The sequence below is a fragment of the Sinocyclocheilus rhinocerous genome, unplaced genomic scaffold, assembly GCF_001515625.1.
Source record: "Sinocyclocheilus rhinocerous isolate Xijiao unplaced genomic scaffold, SAMN03320098_v1.1 scaffold541, whole genome shotgun sequence".
NCBI classification, from domain to species: domain Eukaryota; kingdom Metazoa; phylum Chordata; class Actinopteri; order Cypriniformes; family Cyprinidae; genus Sinocyclocheilus; species Sinocyclocheilus rhinocerous.
Window position 1 is genome coordinate 195,344 of NW_015658519.1, and position 20,233 is coordinate 215,576.

The 20,233-nt window shown below is 39.8% G+C and overlaps 1 protein-coding gene across 6 annotated transcripts in view; it reads right to left on the minus strand.

Moving 5' to 3' along the window:
• tnika (TRAF2 and NCK interacting kinase a) overlaps nucleotides 1-20,233 on the minus strand; it is a 117,082-nt gene that overhangs the window by 13,780 nt on the left and 83,069 nt on the right. The window contains exons 8-17 of one of the 6 annotated variants that reach the window (XM_016530909.1): nucleotides 19,891-19,945; nucleotides 17,811-17,889; nucleotides 17,249-17,424; nucleotides 11,252-11,318; nucleotides 10,971-11,169; nucleotides 9,485-9,595; nucleotides 7,569-7,655; nucleotides 6,217-6,420; nucleotides 2,846-3,157; nucleotides 216-380 (exon numbers count right to left, since the gene is read on the minus strand). In XM_016530909.1, the coding sequence (XP_016386395.1) occupies nucleotides 216-380; nucleotides 2,846-3,157; nucleotides 6,217-6,420; nucleotides 7,569-7,655; nucleotides 9,485-9,595; nucleotides 10,971-11,169; nucleotides 11,252-11,318; nucleotides 17,249-17,424; nucleotides 17,811-17,889; nucleotides 19,891-19,945 (1,455 nt within the window). Of the gene's footprint in view, nucleotides 1-215; nucleotides 381-2,845; nucleotides 3,158-6,216; nucleotides 6,421-7,568; nucleotides 7,656-9,484; nucleotides 9,596-10,970; nucleotides 11,170-11,251; nucleotides 11,319-13,725; nucleotides 13,902-14,287; nucleotides 14,367-16,367; nucleotides 16,436-17,248; nucleotides 17,425-17,810; nucleotides 17,890-19,890; nucleotides 19,946-20,233 lie in introns of those variants that run through there. The other 5 variants (XM_016530914.1, XM_016530910.1, XM_016530912.1 and 2 more) reach the window with 5 other exon arrangements.

The window sequence follows — 20,233 nt, forward strand, 5'->3', positions numbered from 1 at the left end:
CATATTATGGTCAACAAATGTCCAATATAAAATTCAATCATTTTAAATGCTGCAAGTGAATTTATGCATTACAACATTATGAAAAAAATTATTCTTTTTAGAGATTTACTAAAGATAACAGAAAAACTTTACTAAAAATAAATAAATAACTGATACAGTACTGATATACTGAGCATTAAGAATTAATGCTTTGAACAAAAAGCTAAATGTTATACCTGAGGCTCCACAGGGCGGTGCATAGGAGGGGTCCGTGCCGGCTGAATTCCACTACTGCTAAAGGACTCGGAGCGTGGAGGAAGGGAAGGGTCGGAGATACGGTTAGCCACTTTATGCTGCAGGGCAGGAGAACTCTGGCGGTTCAGTTTAGAGCGCTCCTCAACCTTCATGAATAATAAAAAGACACATAAGAACAGGCCAAACGGTTTAACTCAGCCACCACCAACCAGACAAGCGAAAACTAGCAAGGCCTATGTTTGGGAAATGCACCAGCAAACACTAAAGTTAATCAGTTGAAACTATCACACCATCTGAAAGAGAAAAGCAATCTATTCAGCTAGAAGCTGAATTAGCCGTTGCATGTTGATCGGGTCATTCATACAACAATCGGTTAGAGCAGACCAGCTCCTTCTACAAGCAGAGAGACTGAAGACCTTTGAGAGGTGAAAGGATAGAAAGTATTTCAATGGGTAAAGAATCTGCTTTGGCAATAGAAAAAGCCAATATATGAGACACTGCTTGGAAACTAGATTTAAGGATTTATTTCTAATTTCTAAGAAAGTCATCAAAGTAATCATTGCAGTTTATATAAACCCATATCTATATTTATGAGATAACTAGTAGTCTTTCAGTGTCTCACAACTTGAGGGCTTCTTGTTTGCAACAACAGATCTTTTCAAAGAACTAGACAGACACTGGTTAACCATCTCAGTGTCTCAGAAATGCAGATTCCTACTGGTGAAGAAGCTTGTCAAATTCGAAAAGAAATGGGTGGTTAGTGTGGAGATGGATGGCATCTTGCTCAGAGATATCATATGTCTAGAGTCATAATTCAGGTTATTTAATGGGCATTCTAAATGGCAACTAGATGACCCATCATTGGTGTCTAAAAGAACTGGTTATATTGGTTGAAAAGCTAGTTTTTTCCCTATCCAAGCGCAGTACAACAAAATAAATTTGTCTGTTTTCAATGAACATGAAACTGCTACGGGACATGATACAATCACAGCCAATAAGAGGAAATTTGTTTTTTAATATACAGTGCTGCAGGAATGAGTCTTAAAACCTGGAAATGAGATGTTCCAGAAGTCAATGGTTTTTTGGTTAAAAGCCTGAAACAACGTCTGTGGTCAACACAAGGTCAAAATATTTTCACATTTTATTCTATTCATAAAAGTTGTTCATTTGTGAAGATTATCTTGATGCATGCAACATGCAAGAATTAGCCACAGACCTTGTTTTCCATTCAATTATTTTTCTTATTAAATCCTGTTGGCTTTTCTGTTGTTCAGGTTGGCCTACAAAAATTACGTCTTTCATACAGCACTTTGTTATGTGTACTAATTAGATTTTGCTGACTAGGCAATCTACTGTGGCTTTGCGCTTGTTGTGGTTGGTTAGGACATGGTGTAGAGAAACAAAATTCATGGAACGGATTCAGCTTTCCAGGAGTACTTCCAGAAATCTGAACACTTCCCAATACATACAAAATTCAATGGATGTTGTTTTACATTAAACATTTAGTTTCAAAACTACATAACAAAAGTGGTTTGATTTAAACAATTTGAGGAGTTTACCACATGCCACCTTGCGAGAGAAAAAGAGGGGCTCCAACACCAATGGGCAATGCACCCAGAAGCACCCAGCAATGGGCTGCACTGATTATGAAGGCTTACACAAACACAGAGGGCATCCAGTCGGGGTGGTGGGCCATCAGAATCAGGAGGATCAGGGGCAAACTAATGACAAAGGGGCTTTCATGATGTCACTGATGAGTAACAGCCAGTAAGATGGGAACACGAGGAATGGGGACACGTGAAGTACTGATGGACTACTTAATGGGCAGTTGCATAATGTACATATACAGATTTTGGAATAGCATTCAGTAACTAAAAAAATTTGCCATTACGTGACATTTTATTTTGAGGATTAAGAGAGAAAATCAGTAACATACTGTAATATAAGAGCAGCTATTTACATCTATTTACAAAGATCGCAGACCACCTCAATTGACGAGAGGCCTGATTGTCATCATGTTGGTGGGGGAGAACGGGGAGCCTACGGGGGATGAATTGGGGCTGACCAAGGAGCTGCAACGGCTACCTGGGGATGGCGACCTTGAGGAGGCTGGGCTTGCTCTGGGTGTGCTCCGAGGAGAGAGCCCCATCCAGCGCAATACAGAGCGGAGCGGTGAGGCCATATTGGAATTTTTAGAGGATTTACGCTGAACAATATAAAAGCCCTCGCGTCCACAAGATTTGGAACGCCAGATGGGCTGGTTAAAACTCTGCCTGAGCAACTCCGCCGAAGCGGATGAAGACAGGTCCAGAGCAGAGGAGCAGCGATTCACACGAAATGAATCGTCTGAATTGAACGTTGCGAGAGGCACGTCCCACTCCCTTTTCGGCACCATCAGGAGGTTCTTGGACGACACTGAGTTTGAACGCTGATCTTTGGCCATCATCTTTCGGAGCGAGTGCTCTGGGGCTGACTGAGACAGCAAGCTGTCCTCATCGAGGAACAGACACTCCTGGTTAATGGCGATTTGTGGGAGCAACTCATCTACATCTAGTCTACGGCACGGTGAAAGCTTCACATCTGAGGCTGAGGCCAGGTTGTCTGAACTAACCGCTTTAGTGATCACTGGGTTGGGCTTGCGTCCGCGGGCCTCCTGCCCGGCCTTTTGGAAGGCCCTAAGCTGTCGCACCTGCTGGCTAATGTTTCCTCGACTCTCTTGCTGTCCTGAGACATGGAAGCTGGGCTGCTGCTGCTGCTTCCTGTGATGTAAATGCTTCGTGACCTGTTCTCTAATAGGGGGAAGCATTCTAGTGGGGTCTGAGGGGCTCCGGTGGGGGACGTGGCGCTGACGGGATGGGGATGAGGAGGATGAGGAAGGCTTGTGGTTGATGGTTTGGATCGGTTTCAAGGGCTGGCCATGGACCTGAAACAGTGAGTCAAGAGTTTTTTTGTTAAACAGAGTTAAGCTGGTTAAAAAACATCTGGGCCAAGTGCATACTACAAGACTGAAACTCGTATCGCTTTTTACACTGAGGTCTCAGAAAGTCTCACCAACTTCCAACATGTCGCCAAAGATATTCCAGTTCCATGTTTGTGGACAAGAATCGAGTGTAGTGTTAAAAGTGCATTCAGTAGTTCTTTAGCTAGAGTTAGTGTTGCTATTCTTTGTGTACTTTAACAACCAATACCACAATACTGGTAGACACTGCACTGCCATCTATCAACATGGATCAGCATGATCGTCTGTGAGTTTTATGTAAATTACACTGAATTTATTATTGTGTAAACTACTCTATAAATCTTACTAGTATCACTTGCCTGTCCAATACAAAACGAACTACTACTCAGGATTTTCTCTGTCATCAAATCTTTCCATGTTGTGAATGTCTTGCCAATATTTATGCTAGTTTTTTCATCCATGTCAGTCTGTCTGTCTTCAGACCTTCACTTCTTTGGCCATATAGTTACTGATTCTTCCATTTTCTCTGCTGGTAAAGCATGATATGGGTGTTACATTGTCTAAGTTTTGTTCTTCACATCACCAAACAATGCCAACGCATATGAGGATTCTGTCCAACATTTAGTAAAACACAGCGAATCATGAGTGGGGTGAACTGCACCATACATTATTAAACTCTTTTGAAAGACAACTATTATGAGTACAGTACTCAACTCGTCAGTCTTCACAAAAACACCATTTATTTCTTAAAGCAGCACTATGTAACTTTTGGCGCTCTAGCGGTTAATAAACAGAACTGCACACATCCAGTGGAAGAACATTCCAACCGGAGCTACTTCTCTAAGTTTATGTCTATGGCGATTCACGCAGGTATGTGTTACTCCACAGCGGTGACGACCCGACCAGGCTACAATAGTCCAAATATAAGTACTTATTATAAGTGTACTGTAGTGATTCGGAATAAGACAAAAACGCGGTTTGGAAGATGAATTCATGATGTACTCGCTCAATATATACATTTTGCAAATTTTGAACACAGAAAAAGTTACATAGTGCTGCTTTAAAAGTTACACGTGACCTTTCTGGAAACTTCTTCCCTGTTAGACAGCATTCGGTTTAAAAACCGTCCCGAGCCGCGAGATCTGTGACTGTGTGACAAAAGTTTCTGTGCTCCTCTCGACTCTCTTCAGACGGACACAATGTGGCTCATTCATACGCCTGTCCCTCCTTACGCCTGCAGGAGGGGTGTGGGGGAGGGGGCTGTCAGCCGAATTAAAATACCACGTAATAATAATAATAATATAAATAAAGACATTGATAAAAGGGCTAATCTACACAAAACAAAACAGCGTGTTCCTCCCTGATTGTGTGAGTTGTTGCGGTATTCAATTAGGCCATTTTCACTGGCATATTAATCATCTTTTCAACAAACAAGCCGGCGTTAATTAAAGCGGCGCGCGAGGATAAAGACGTGTTGCTGGATCATCACTCCGTTTATCAGCCGCGCGCACACACACCCCGCCGTTTAGCAAATCCCGCGCAGTGCTGCGAGGGGAATTTCAATGCTCTCTGGTTGGGAGCTGGTTTTTGGGAGGGGAGGAGGTGGATTTTGCAAGTTTCAAATACGGAGACTGTCAGTGTGAAGCCCTCTGCCCTTCATCGCTGGGAGATGAATTTATTCGTCAGTTTTTATTCCATCTGAAAAATAGAGTAAATCGCTTTAACCCGAAACGCGCGCGAGAGGAAGTTGAAACTCTGTGCTTCTCTTTTAAGGGCCTTGATGGGGAAGAAAGTCAGACAGACACCTTTGAATGGGGTTTAATATGATGAATGAATGGATGGTTGGTTGGCTGAAATCTGTCTGATATTAATGCACATGTTAGCGAGATCTCAAATGCACATGTTGTTCATTACAAAAATTTGCAGAACTTTTGCCGTAAGTTCCATAACACATTTATTGGTAAATTTACAGTTAGCAACTTCCATTTATCTATTGGTCAAATAGTATGTATTACACATTCAGTAGTGCAATCCGTATGAGATTTATACAATATTTTGTGTTACTCCACAGCGGTGACGACCCGACCAGGCTACAATAGTCCAAATATAAGTACTTATTATAAGTGTACCATAGTGATTCGGAATAAGACAAAAACGCGGTTTGGAAGATGAATTCATGTTGTACTCGCTCATTATATACATTTTGCAAATTCTGAACACAGAAAAATTTACATAGTGCTGCTTTAAATGTGAAATGTGTAATATATTTATATATATACGTATATATATATTTTTTAATTAGCACCAAACTATTGAATGCACCTTTAATATGTGTGCTTTTGTGTGAAAACTAATTTTGAGATCTGTGATTAGTAATTTCTGCAACAACCTTCTGTTTTGTATTGTGCGCTTGGCCTAGTGAAGCAAAGACAAAACCAGAACACTGTAGCGAATGTAGTTCAAAAGAAAGAGTCCAGATTGCTTCACAAAGACATTAAATACTGTTTCCTTCAGTTATATATAGTGTTCTAAATGGACTGTGATGGTCATTTTGCTGACATGCTAGGATAAAACAAGAGAGTTAATCTGTCCAGTTTCATTTTGCTGACTCAGCATCAAGTATTGTTGGACTTTCAGTAAAAGTTTCCAGGCTGGTGACCCTGAAAAATGTGCTGGAAAACATTTCTGCAGTGTAACACTGTGTCCTAACCAGATGCAATGTGTTTTCAGTGACAAGCAATTTGTCTGTATGCACAGAATGTGTAACAGTGTAGGATGTGAAGCCAATCAGAAAATATTTGGTGCTAAATGTACAGTTATTAGCATTAGGATTTTGGACAAATCAGATTTCACTGTGGGGCTAGAGAGTGTGCCCTGGTACTTGTTGCTTATCATGGTCACAACTGGTCAGGACAAAAAAACTAACAGGTTTGCTTTTCACATCATCGCATCATCCCTGGAGTATGGCAACACTGAGATGCTGGAAAAAAGGACAAATTCAGTCTAATTTCAGTTTTGCCCACCTCTTTGGCCCAGGCAGGTTTATCGCTTGGGTTGACTGCATCTTTGTAATGATAGAGTTGCTTCTTCTCTGCGGGTCTGGAGTCTTGTTGCGGTTGCTGCTGCTGCTGTTGTTGGAGAGAGACAAGGTAAGCTCTCTCTTGCTGGAGCTGTCTCTGCAATCTCTCTGACTGTCTCTGTTCCTCCAGCTGTTTACGTTTATACTCCTTAAGACACAGAGAGATTATGATAGTTAAAAAAAAAAACTTTTGCAAAACATCAACAAGGGCCATGCAATTGCAAGGACTTAAACACAGTACCACAAAAGCACAATGACCATACACTGGCACACATACACAATCAAAACATGCACGTGCTGGACCAATTATACGTAGCTCAAGACAAATGGGAGGACACAAATCCATGCCAGGCATAGTTCTGCCTCAATGGCAGAAATCTGGGATGGTGCTACAGATGGAAAAATACGCAAGTACCACTCTCCTGTAAAAAAGTAAATTTGAAGCTCAAGAATGGAGCTACCGGGAACATAAAATCCTCAAGCGCAGTTTTTCACTCTTTTATCATTCTCTTTTCTCCTTTGTCTCCCTAGTGGCTTCAGTGGAAAGCACATTTTATTGCATCGTTCTGGTGTGCTCTAAACTTCAGAACTCCAAAAGAGCAAAGAAAGAAAGGAAAGACCTGCTAAGGTCCACATCTCTCCCAGTTTCACATAAAATGCATCAAAGCAAGTGGGATTTCACAGGAACAAATGTTTTAATTTGTTAAGGATAAAAAAATGACTCTGCTGTCATTTGCCTGTCAACTATAAATTAATTGAACACCATACATAAAATAATAACTTGTTTTGTTGTCTGTATTGTTTAGACAGTCTATATGCTGGCACTGATATAATGTGTAGTGTAGATGAATATACATGATGGATTGTACATAAATGTTAAAAACATCAAAATCTAACTCTATACAGTTGCCATATACTGTACAAACAGTAGCAGAGTAGTTAGCACAGTTGTGTTCCTTTCAGTTGGAGTCATGCTGCTCAGATGGGTAATTCAGGTTCAAGTCCAGCTTACAACATAACTTATATCTCACTCCTCAATATGTCACCAAATCAAAAACTACATTCTTGTTCTTCTAAATTGTGTTATTTCTCATATTTTACAAGCACAAGCTAAAATAAAACAAAAACGGCACTTAATTTTAATACTTCAAAGCAAAATATAACACAATTGTGATTCTGCATGCACGTAAGGAGGCCAAAAGATTAACAAATAGATATGGGTCAGCGCAGAAGCGGGTCGGGGGAGGAGGGACAGGGTTCAGGGGTACAGCAAGGCGAGTGTCTTCTCTTTATTACCAGTAGGAGCGCCTGCTCTTGCAAAAGCTGTTGCTGCAGGATCTCGAGCTGTCTCTGTTCCTCTTCCAACTGACGACGGATATACTCCTACAGACCAGTCGCGACGCAAGAGACAGGAAAAAACAGAAGAGCGAGTTTATCACAGTTTGCACAGGATATGGAGTGAAAGTGTGACAGGAGAAGACCACAGAAGATGAATAAGTGTGAGATGGATAGAACAGCAAAATGTTAGAACGATAGCTATCCAACTAGAACCATAGACAGAACGATTGAATTATAGCTAGTTCGCTAGAACGACAGCTGTTAGAATGATAGCTAGCTATCTAGATAGACAAAATCATAACTAGAACAACAGAGAGAGAACAATAGCTAGTTAGATAGAACCTTATACTGTAGACTCAACAATAGCTAGCTAAACATATAGAGCCATAGATAAAACTCTGTATAGAACAACAGCTAATTAGATAGAATGCCAGCTAGCTAGCGAGATAAAATGATAGACAGAACAATAGCTAACTAGCTATAACCATAGATTGGAAAAATATGTCTATCTAGATAAAATGATAGATAAGATAGAACAATAGCAAGAATGACAGCTAGATAGAAAGATAGCTAACTAAATTGAAACATAGCTAGGTATAACAATAGCTAGCCAGCTAGAACCATAACGACAGCTATAGCTATAGCTAGAACAACAGCAAGCAAGCAAGCTAGCTAGAACCATAGTCTGAAAAAACAGCTAGTTAAATAAAACCATAGTAAGAATGATAGCAAGACAGAATAATAGCTAGTTAGACAGATTGATAGCTAGTTAAGAAGAATGACCATTACGAAAATTAGCCATGGTTTTACTACAAGTAAAACAAAAAACAAACAAACAAAAAACATGGTTACTATAGTTAAACAATAGCTACACTAACCATAGTTTAACCATGGTATTTGTAGTAAAACTGGTTATACATTAAAAACATGGTTACAACACTTTTACTATAATAAAACCATGGTTAATTTTCCTAAAGGGATAGCTAGCTAGCTAGACTTAGATAGAAAAATGATAGCTGCCTAGATAGAATGAAAACATGATTGTTAGAATGATAAGAAAGAAAAAGAAAGAAAGAAAGAATTTTTAGCCAGAGAAAAGGAGGTGTGAAAAAAAGAGGGAAAAAGTATGAAGTGAAAGATCAGGTACACAATTTAATGAAGCGGTGTAGACCTGTTGAATGCGTGGGAGAGAAGAGAAAGAACAGAGCTGATAGTGTGATGAGCGAAGAGCGGGTGTAAACGTGTGAAGAGAGAGAAAGAGCACACTGGGAGTTTGTACATCAGCACACCTGAAACAGTGTGCCTGAGAGAACAAAATAGGTGGGAGAGGATACTGATAGTGAGAGCAGAGAGGGGAGTGTAATCGCTGTGTTCTCAAGAGCAACTGTGAGATGATGATGATGGAAAAACCTGTTCAGCGCGAGCGGTGTGAGCGAGTACGCGGGTCAGAGCTCTGGAAAACAGCGGCCATTAACAGAGCCATTCTTAGAAATGTACCGACAGCTCTGCGAGGTAATTAACCTCACCCACACGAATGAAAGAGAGATATTCTCTTCTATTTATCAAGTCAGTGACTCAGCCGTCCCTTCATACATCATGAGATGTGTGGGGGAATGGTTCAAGGTCATGTGGCCACACACACACACACACACACACACATCCCGGTTAAGGATGTTAGATGGTCAATCTTCCTGGAGCAGATAAAGAGAAAAGCAGGAGTGCTGTGCGCTCATTACCCGTGTCTTATCTGGCTCTCCACAGAACCTCTTCGTTACGGAGCCATTCACAGGGTTACTTTCACAACAATTAACTTCCATTAATTGAGTGTGTAGTTGGTTTCCAGCTGTGTCATCGGAGCAGTGCTGTGTGTGTACCTGCTCCCTTTCGGCCTGTCTCCTCTCCTCCTCTCGACGGAGCTGCTCCTCATAGCGATGCCTCTGCTCTCTCTCCTGCTGCTTCCTGAGCTCACGCTCACGCCGCTGTTGCTGTGAGACGCGCACACACACACAATCATGCAGCTGAATAACCTGTTGAGTCTTTACACAGCAACACTGTAGAAGCATTTTTCCTTCCACGTCCTCTGGTTTCATGTGCAGCGAGAGTGTGTCATTTGTTAATGTGTGATGCTATTGGGACGTAAAATGGACAATTCAGCCAGACCAGCTGACGTCCTCCATTATCCACATCAGTAGGTTAGAGCTGGGAGATATGACAAAAATATATTTCAGTATATCTCAATATTTATGTATTTGCGCTGAAAGGGTAGAGGCAGTATGATGGAGTTTTATTTTCATTTTTATTATCGTTGAATTCAGTCATTTTGTTAAGTACCATTTTTATTTGGGTTTAATTTACTTCTATTTCAGTTCTAGTTTTTATTTCCATTTAGTAATGTTAGTGCTCCTAATCCTACTCTTATTTCAGTCAGTTGCTAAGGCAACATTTCTAATTTTCATTTAATTTACATTTTTTTCTAATATTTATATTTCATTTCAGCTTTATTTTAATTAACACAATTTGTTTTATAAGTTTTAGTTAACGATAATAACCAGAGTATGTTTAATTCTTTTAATTTATATGCACAGATAAAATGTACAATCTAATTTTATATATAAATGTTACTAAAACATTTTAATAAATGAAAAATTACCAACAAGGAACATCTTAAACATATTTGAGCAACAAATGAAGTGCAAAGTTTGATTCATTGAAACTGTAGGTTTGATTAATTTACATAAATCAATTCAAACAGACTAAGTCAAACACGTTTTCGCTACACAATAACCCATTTTTTATAACCATTATTTTTAGTATTAAGAATTATTTACAGCATTAGTTACAGTATTTAAGATTCTTAATGGCCAAACAAAAAAAGTGCATTAAAATCATTGTAATAGTCACAATATTGTTTAATAAAACCAGCAAAATCGCTGTGAATATTCTGCGATTATATAATATATTACCAGGCCCTAGTAGTCGTATTCCAAGAATAGACTTCACACAAAACTAGCTTATCATTAGCATGCTGAATTTCCTGCTTCCCACAATGCACTGTTCCTTAAAATAACCCTTGGCCTCAAGCTACATCGAGCCTGGTGTTAAAGTCATCACTCGCTGTAGGAGAGGAATGCTGGTCTGCGTTTGTGTGTAACTGCTAATCTGGATGTTCTCCATATAAATACTAAAGATCTCTTACATCACTGAGCAGATCTAAGTGAGCAAATGCAGAGAGCCTCAATTCATGGATTTATATTACAAAAAGTTATTTTCATATGAGCTCAGAGCAGCTGAAGTTATGCCATGAGACTACTGCTGGTGTAAACCTTGGTGGTTACGGTAAACACACACAAGATGACGTACCTCTTCTAATCGATGCCTCTGTTCTTTTTGTTCCTCAATGCGTTTCTGTCTCTCTGCCAGTAGTTGGTGCTTGTGTCCCTCGTTCTGCTGCTGTTCTAGCTGCTGTCTGCGCAGGGCCTCTGATCGTTCCTTATTGGCCAGCTGCAGCCGTAGGAAATCCCGCCTCAGAGTGGACTCTCCGGGTATGTTAATGATGGAGCTGTATAGAGATGAATGAATGAATCAGTTTGTCTCATATACCCACATCCACTACAACCCCCAACACCTCATGCGGGATGTACCTGGGCTCTCCCATGTCGTGCTCCTCCTCCTCCTCTTCACTCCCGCTGTACTCGTACTCTGTCTCATCTGCAGGTGTGAAAATGTCCAGCAGTCACATTTCAGACATGCAAAACCCTCCCTGATGGGATCCCTGTCAGGTACCTTGACATTCTATGCCCTTAAAGCATCTGTCTGCTTTTAAAGGGGTCATTGGATGCTACATGCACTTTTACAAGTTGTTTGAACTGAAATGTGTGTTGGCAGTGTGTACACAACCACCCTATAATGATAATTAAATTTTTATCTACTAAAATCTTTACCCCTTTCTCAAATCGAGCCGATCTCAAATGCCTGTCTGTGTGACGTCACAAAAACAGCCCCCTCCCACGATAGTTTGATTGACAGTAGCGTTTCAGCACAGACTGGACTGGTTCACCTACAGATGAAGTGAGTCTAAGGTTTTTTAATGAATCTTTGCAAATCGCCTTTCCTAATATGCTAATTAGCAAGTTTCACGATGAATGCGGCTAAAGTAAACAGTCCCTCAGAGAGCGGCTTGGAAGAGAGGGTCAGCAGAGCTCATTAACATTTAAAGGAAAATGATACAAAATGGCTTGCTCTGAAAAGAGCTGTTTTTGACAGGGTAAAAAAAAGGTGTTTTTTACACTACCATTGAGAAATTTTAACCAAACTGTTACAGAATTTTCATTAAGACCCTAAAGAATCATATCAACTTGTGGAAAATGGGCATCCAATGATCCCTTTAAAGTGCCAATATTCTATGATTTTGTAGCTTTTCCCTGAAGTGCACTTATGATGTTCAAGGATTCTAGCACAAGTTAAAAATATAATTTAGTTTTTAATTACTATTTTTCACCCTCTCTCTGACACTTAAAATTACACAAGCTGTACTATCGTACCTTTCAGGGACAAACCGTATTTAATAGGATATCTGACAAGTGGCACTTACAGCAAAGAAATGTAGCACAAACACTTTTTGTTTTTTGAGCAAAGCATTTCCCAAAAAGAACTTATGGTTAAGATTATTAAAAAGATAGTTGTTAAAAATTAGGACAAAAATTATTTGAATACTGGTTGTGTCTAAATATTTTTGTTAATAATTACTGTAAAACTTTATTTAATATACTTTAATATTTTGTTTTATATTTTCATTGTGAATAAAGTTTGTGGGAAAAAAAATGTCAAAATATGTTTTGGGGCCATTGTATACATTAGCATTCAAAAGTTTTGAGTCGGTAAGACTTTTTAATGTTTTTGAAAGAATGAAGGCTCTATTTATTTGATAAAAAATACAACAAACAGTAATACTATGAAATATTATAATTTAAAATACCTTTTCTATTTTGTAAAATGATACGATGGCAAATCTGAATTTTCAGCAGCCATTACTCCAGTCTTCAGTGTCACATGAACCTTCAGAAATCATTCTAATATGTTAATTTGCTGCTCAAGAAAAATTTCTTATTATTATCATAGCTAAAAACACTAGAATGTGATACTTTTTTCTCAGGATTATGATGAATAGATAATAAGCAGCATTTCTTTTAAAATGCAATTCTATAACATAAATGTTTTACTGTCACTTTTGTTCAGAGGCGGACAAAGTACTCAATTCCATTACTTGAGTGAAAGTACAGATACTGATGGTCAAATATTACTCCATTACAAGTAAAAGTTGTAAAGACAGATTTTTACTTAAGTGTGGTAGTGCTGGGTCGGTATGACCAAAAATTTATATCACGGTATTTTTCAAAATTATACCGGTTTCACGGTACATGACGGTATTATTTTTTTTCATGCATGACCATGTGTTAACCATATTTTGAGAGAGGAAATACTGCAGTATATTGACTTAGAATGCCCTATTTTACTGTCATGATGAGTATGATGAGTCAAAAAATACCACACTAAATAGTGACTAAACACGACCCCTTTTAATACATGTTAACCAGGAGTCACTCTCATTTATATTTGCGGCATCGTCTGATAAAATCAACAAGCATCTACACTAAAGAGCGGCTATGCGGTTGTTTTGGCTATATTACTTTTTTGTCTCATGCAGCGCACTGCCTGCGTCTGAGTAACAAACTAAAAAAAAACAACAAACAAAAAAGTGCATGTGATATTAACAGACGAACTACGCTCATATTTATAATTCCAAACAATCAGTAAGCAACAGGTGCTAGGAAACGCTGTTTTGTACTCATTTATTGACGAGTCGGCTGCGGTGCGGCCAACTGAATGCGCTGCTTCTCTGCCGCTCACTGCACAGAACAGACGCCGAGAAAGGTGACACTTCTCCGGGAAAGTCAGACCTCGCGTTCGCGGGACAGCACTGGCGAAATCTTCCAACTGAACCATAGCTAAGGTTTATCCAAAAAAGTCGCTAGGTTTGTCAGTATGAATATTCTATGGGGAAAAGGCGCTAAAAGGGTCTGAAAGTTGCTAAATCTAGTGCTAAAGTCGCGCTCACCTCTCTCGCCTCTCTTCTTCTTGGTGCGGTCGATGTGGTCCTTGAGCTGAATGCGGATCTGTCTCTCGTTGGGCAGTTCTCGGATAAAGGGATGTTTGAGGAGCTGCTCTGTGCTGGGCCTCTGGTTGTGGTTTTTCACCATGCAGCTCTCAATGAATGACTGGAACTTTTTAGACCTGCAGATATGAGGGAAAGCTTGAGGGGAACGCTGCAGGCCCATCCCTCTCTTTATTTTTGGCTTCTTGTTTTGTCAAGCTGTCTGGCAAGAGTGAGTTTGTTTACAAGTTTAGGAATCATGTACATATCAGTTGCTGTTAACAAACAAAAACCTGTATGTCTAGCGTGACAAGCAACCTTTCTCAAGGCGTTTGTACTCAAATGGGCTGACATATCGAATGAAGATCACATGTGACAGATGAAGTGAACAGTGAATAAGTGTTCAGGACTTTCTGATTAAAAGTAGATGGGACAGAGTGCTTGGGAGATCTTGTTTGGTCTCGCAGAAGCTCCGGACTGGGGGTCTGTCTTTGTGACCTTTGCGAACAAAGAGAGGGGCACTCACCACTTCTTGGACTTGAGCCTGGGAGCCGGGTTTCTAGGGATCAGAAACAGGGCTCTCATTGGGTGCATATCACAAAGGGCTGTGGGGAGAGAGAGGAGAATGTTAACACTGGATGTGTTGTGCTGTCCAAAACTGTCCAGCAGATCTCAGCCTAGCTTTTAGAAACAGACTGGACAAAATATCCATTAGAGTTTATGTGCCAAAACATAAAATCAGATTGCATATTTCTGTTTATTATCTCTTGAATGCTTCATTCTGATTGGACAGTGATCAGGACCATGACAAGAAGCAATATATTTATGGCTTATATATTAATATCCTTTACATACAATAAAGACCTGCTCTTGTCAGAAAGCACTTTTATTATGCATTGCACTCACAATGACACCCATTCAAAATGTGCACAGAAAGCTAGCTACTAAAGGCTTTATTCACACTGCAGTTAAACATGGCTCAGATTGGATTTTCCCCCTCACATGTGACACCAATCGTGTGCTTGATTTACCCTTGCGGTGAAAAACGCAAAGCAATGCAAAGCAAAGCAAAGCAAAGCAAAGCAAAACAAAGCACAAAACAAAGCAAAGCACAAACCGAAACAAAACAAACCAAAACAAAACACAAAGCACAAAACAAAACACAAAATAAATAAAAACAACAAAAAATAATCAAATTAAATAAATAAAACAAAATAAAAAACCATTTATACATTTCCAAAACCATTTAAACTATACTGATATACATTAGCACTCAAATAATGAGACACTTGTTTTGAACAGTGACAACGGACGTCACAATGCAAATTCTAATGATTAAATTGAGTGCATAAATTCATATTAAATTATATGATGGTATTTGCTGAAGATGTTTCGTGTGACGAATATTCCAGGGTGGGGTGTTTTACACATCTAGGTCAGTTTTGCAGCATTGCCTGTTTAGACAAGTGCATGATATGAGCCATATTTAAAAGTCGTGTGAATACTGTCAAAGCATGTAGTCCTGGTAATATATTCTGTAAGTGTTTTCTTGAACTGACATTAAAAATACTTCTAATTCTCAAATGCGCTTCAAATGCGCATCAACAAGAGGTTAAAAATTCAATTTTCAACATGTTTGTGAAGTCCAACAGCTCGCTTTCAACTAATCAACCAAATATGAAGCTAATAGCAACTCTGGAACAGGATTGTGCGGCTTGAATAGACGCAGATGGCAAGTATCAGACTACATGGGCAGGTGCGAGTGAGTTCCCAGCACAGAATGGTCGCTGTTTGAGGGTACAATGTCTTTCAGCCTGGCAGCAGGCATGGCAAGCTCATTCCAAACTAGAGGACGGTCAAGCTTTGACCAACAATGTCACTTTTGGACACAGATCTGTTGCTACATACCAAGGGCCAATATGCCAGTGCCAACAAAAATACATGCACAAACACACACACACACACATTTCCATTTGTTGTCAGCAGTCACAACGGTGAGTCACCTCTCCAATGGACTACATTAAAAAAAAAAAGGCAGATTTGTCCTCAAGTGCACTGCACAGCAGCTTTCTGTCCCCTGGCCAAAGCAGTACCACCCTGCCAGGGCACCTTCCTACAGGATTATTCCCCTCTCCAGCCAGGACAAGATCACTACAGTCTGCCTGCCCTTTTGCCTATCCGTCACTGCTCAGCCATCTGTGAGACAGCCTTCCACTGAGAACGGCTAACGCGGCTTGTCCAGACTCTGACCACGGTCTTATATATCTAACAGATGCAAGGAAGAGGTCTGTGACATTCACATATGTTTCAGCCAATGTCATAATGCGACGCAACTTAACATACGGCAACTTTTTATATGCGTTGGCTTGCATCCATCAAGTTTCAAAATGAAGGCACATTTATTTGCAAAATATTTAATTCAGTGTAGGCACTGCTTCAGGGTTATTTAATACATTTTTTTGTTAAACTTCCAAAAAGTGAGGATTCTGCTTTGATGACCTTGAAAAATGAAGTAGCCCTGTCCTGATGTAACCTTGGATGGTGTATACCTTTTCTATGAAAACATAAATCCCAATATGCACAAAGCAGTGAACCATTTTACTCACGTGGGGCTCCTTCGGCCATCTCAATGGCTGTGATTCCCAACGACCACAGGTCACTCTGAAACACAAGAGAGGAAACTTCACATGAGACGGGACAGAAAAACTTAAGACATCATTGAGAAGTTTAGAAATATTAGATAAACTATTACCGAACATAAAATTAACCTAGTAAAAAAAAGTTTGTATGCCCCTTAAAATGGTGTAAAATCGGTCTGTCCCATCTAAGAGGTCTTGATCTTCTTGAATGTAAATAACCAACAGATTTTCAAACATGAAATGTAATTTTTTGATGAGTGAATATTGTCCAAAAATACCACACTAAATAGTGACTAAACGCGACCCCTTTTAATACATGTTAACCAGGAGTCACTCTCATTTATAATTGCGGCATCGTCTGATAAAATCAACATGCATCTACACTAAAGAGCGGCTATGCGGTTGTTTTGGCTATATTACTTTTTTGTCTCTTGCAGCGCACTGCCTGCGTCTGAGTAGCAAACTAAAAAAAACAACAAAGAAAAAAGTGCATGTGATATTAACAGAAGAACTACGCTTATATTTATAATTCCAAACAATCAGTAAGTGACAGGTGCTAGGAAACGCTGTTTTTTTACTCATTTATTGACGAGTCGGCTGCGGTGCGGCCAACTGAATGCGCTGCTTCTCTGCCGCTCACTGCACAGAACAGACGCCGAGAAAGGTGACACTTCTCCGGGAAAGTCAGACCTCGCGTTCGCGGGACAGCACTGGCGAAATCTTCCAACTGAACCATAGCTAAGGTTTATCCAAAAAAGTCGCTAGGTTTGTCAGTATGAATATTCTATGGGGAAAAGGCGCTAAAAGGGTCTGAAAGTTGCTAAATCTAGTGCTAAAGTCGCGCTCACCTCTCTCGCCTCTCTTCTTCTTGGTGCGGTCGATGTGGTCCTTGAGCTGAATGCGGATCTGTCTCTCGTTGGGCAGTTCTCGGATAAAGGGATGTTTGAGGAGCTGCTCTGTGCTGGGCCTCTGGTTGTGGTTTTTCACCATGCAGCTCTCAATGAATGACTGGAACTTTTTAGACCTGCAGATATGAGGGAAAGCTTGAGGGGAACGCTGCAGGCCCATCCCTCTCTTTATTTTTGGCTTCTTGTTTTGTCAAGCTGTCTGGCAAGAGTGAGTTTGTTTACAAGTTTAGGAATCATGTACATATCAGTTGCTGTTAACAAACAAAAACCTGTATGTCTAGCGTGACAAGCAACCTTTCTCAAGGCGTTTGTACTCAAATGGGCTGACATATCGAATGAAGATCACATGTGACAGATGAAGTGAACAGTGAATAAGTGTTCAGGACTTTCTGATTAAAAGTAGATGGGACAGAGTGCTTGGGAGATCTTGTTTGGTCTCGCAGAAGCTCCGGACTGGGGGTCTGTCTTTGTGACCTTTGCGAACAAAGAGAGGGGCACTCACCACTTCTTGGACTTGAGCCTGGGAGCCGGGTTTCTAGGGATCAGAAACAGGGCTCTCATTGGGTGCATATCACAAAGGGCTGTGGGGAGAGAGAGGAGAATGTTAACACTGGATGTGTTGTGCTGTCCAAAACTGTCCAGCAGATCTCAGCCTAGCTTTTAGAAACAGACTGGACAAAATATCCATTAGAGTTTATGTGCCAAAACATAAAATCAGATTGCATATTTCTGTTTATTATCTCTTGAATGCTTCATTCTGATTGGACAGTGATCAGGACCATGACAAGAAGCAATATATTTATGGCTTATATATTAATATCCTTTACATACAATAAAGACCTGCTCTTGTCAGAAAGCACTTTTATTATGCATTGCACTCACAATGACACCCATTCAAAATGTGCACAGAAAGCTAGCTACTAAAGGCTTTATTCACACTGCAGTTAAACATGGCTCAGATTGGATTTTCCCCCTCACATGTGACACCAATCGTGTGCTTGATTTACCCTTGCGGTGAAAAACGCAAAGCAATGCAAAGCAAAGCAAAGCAAAGCAAAGCAAAACAAAGCACAAAACAAAGCAAAGCACAAACCGAAACAAAACAAACCAAAACAAAACACAAAGCACAAAACAAAACACAAAATAAATAAAAACAACAAAAAATAATCAAATTAAATAAATAAAACAAAATAAAAAACCATTTATACATTTCCAAAACCATTTAAACTATACTGATATACATTAGCACTCAAATAATGAGACACTTGTTTTGAACAGTGACAACGGACGTCACAATGCAAATTCTAATGATTAAATTGAGTGCATAAATTCATATTAAATTATATGATGGTATTTGCTGAAGATGTTTCGTGTGACGAATATTCCAGGGTGGGGTGTTTTACACATCTAGGTCAGTTTTGCAGCATTGCCTGTTTAGACAAGTGCATGATATGAGCCATATTTAAAAGTCGTGTGAATACTGTCAAAGCATGTAGTCCTGGTAATATATTCTGTAAGTGTTTTCTTGAACTGACATTAAAAATACTTCTAATTCTCAAATGCGCTTCAAATGCGCATCAACAAGAGGTTAAAAATTCAATTTTCAACATGTTTGTGAAGTCCAACAGCTCGCTTTCAACTAATCAACCAAATATGAAGCTAATAGCAACTCTGGAACAGGATTGTGCGGCTTGAATAGACGCAGATGGCAAGTATCAGACTACATGGGCAGGTGCGAGTGAGTTCCCAGCACAGAATGGTCGCTGTTTGAGGGTACAATGTCTTTCAGCCTGGCAGCAGGCATGGCAAGCTCATTCCAAACTAGAGGACGGTCAAGCTTTGACCAACAATGTCACTTTTGGACACAGATCTGTTGCTACATACCAAGGGCCAATATGCCAGTGCCAACAAAAATACATGCACAAACACACACACACACACATTTCCATTTGTTGTCAGCAGTCACAACGGTGAGTCACCTCTCCAATGGACTACATTAAAAAAAAAAAGGCAGATTTGTCCTCAAGTGCACTGCACAGCAGCTTTCTGTCCCCTGGCCAAAGCAGTACCACCCTGCCAGGGCACCTTCCTACAGGATTATTCCCCTCTCCAGCCAGGACAAGATCACTACAGTCTGCCTGCCCTTTTGCCTATCCGTCACTGCTCAGCCATCTGTGAGACAGCCTTCCACTGAGAACGGCTAACGCGGCTTGTCCAGACTCTGACCACGGTCTTATATATCTAACAGATGCAAGGAAGAGGTCTGTGACATTCACATATGTTTCAGCCAATGTCATAATGCGACGCAACTTAACATACGGCAACTTTTTATATGCGTTGGCTTGCATCCATCAAGTTTCAAAATGAAGGCACATTTATTTGCAAAATATTTAATTCAGTGTAGGCACTGCTTCAGGGTTATTTAATACATTTTTTTGTTAAACTTCCAAAAAGTGAGGATTCTGCTTTGATGACCTTGAAAAATGAAGTAGCCCTGTCCTGATGTAACCTTGGATGGTGTATACCTTTTCTATGAAAACATAAATCCCAATATGCACAAAGCAGTGAACCATTTTACTCACGTGGGGCTCCTTCGGCCATCTCAATGGCTGTGATTCCCAACGACCACAGGTCACTCTGAAACACAAGAGAGGAAACTTCACATGAGACGGGACAGAAAAACTTAAGACATCATTGAGAAGTTTAGAAATATTAGATAAACTATTACCGAACATAAAATTAACCTAGTAAAAAAAAGTTTGTATGCCCCTTAAAATGGTGTAAAATCGGTCTGTCCCATCTAAGAGGTCTTGATCTTCTTGAATGTAAATAACCAACAGATTTTCAAACATGAAATGTAATTTTTTTAATTATTTTTAAAAAATCTTCTTTTTTTTTAAAATAAAATTAAATATTGGGGGGGGG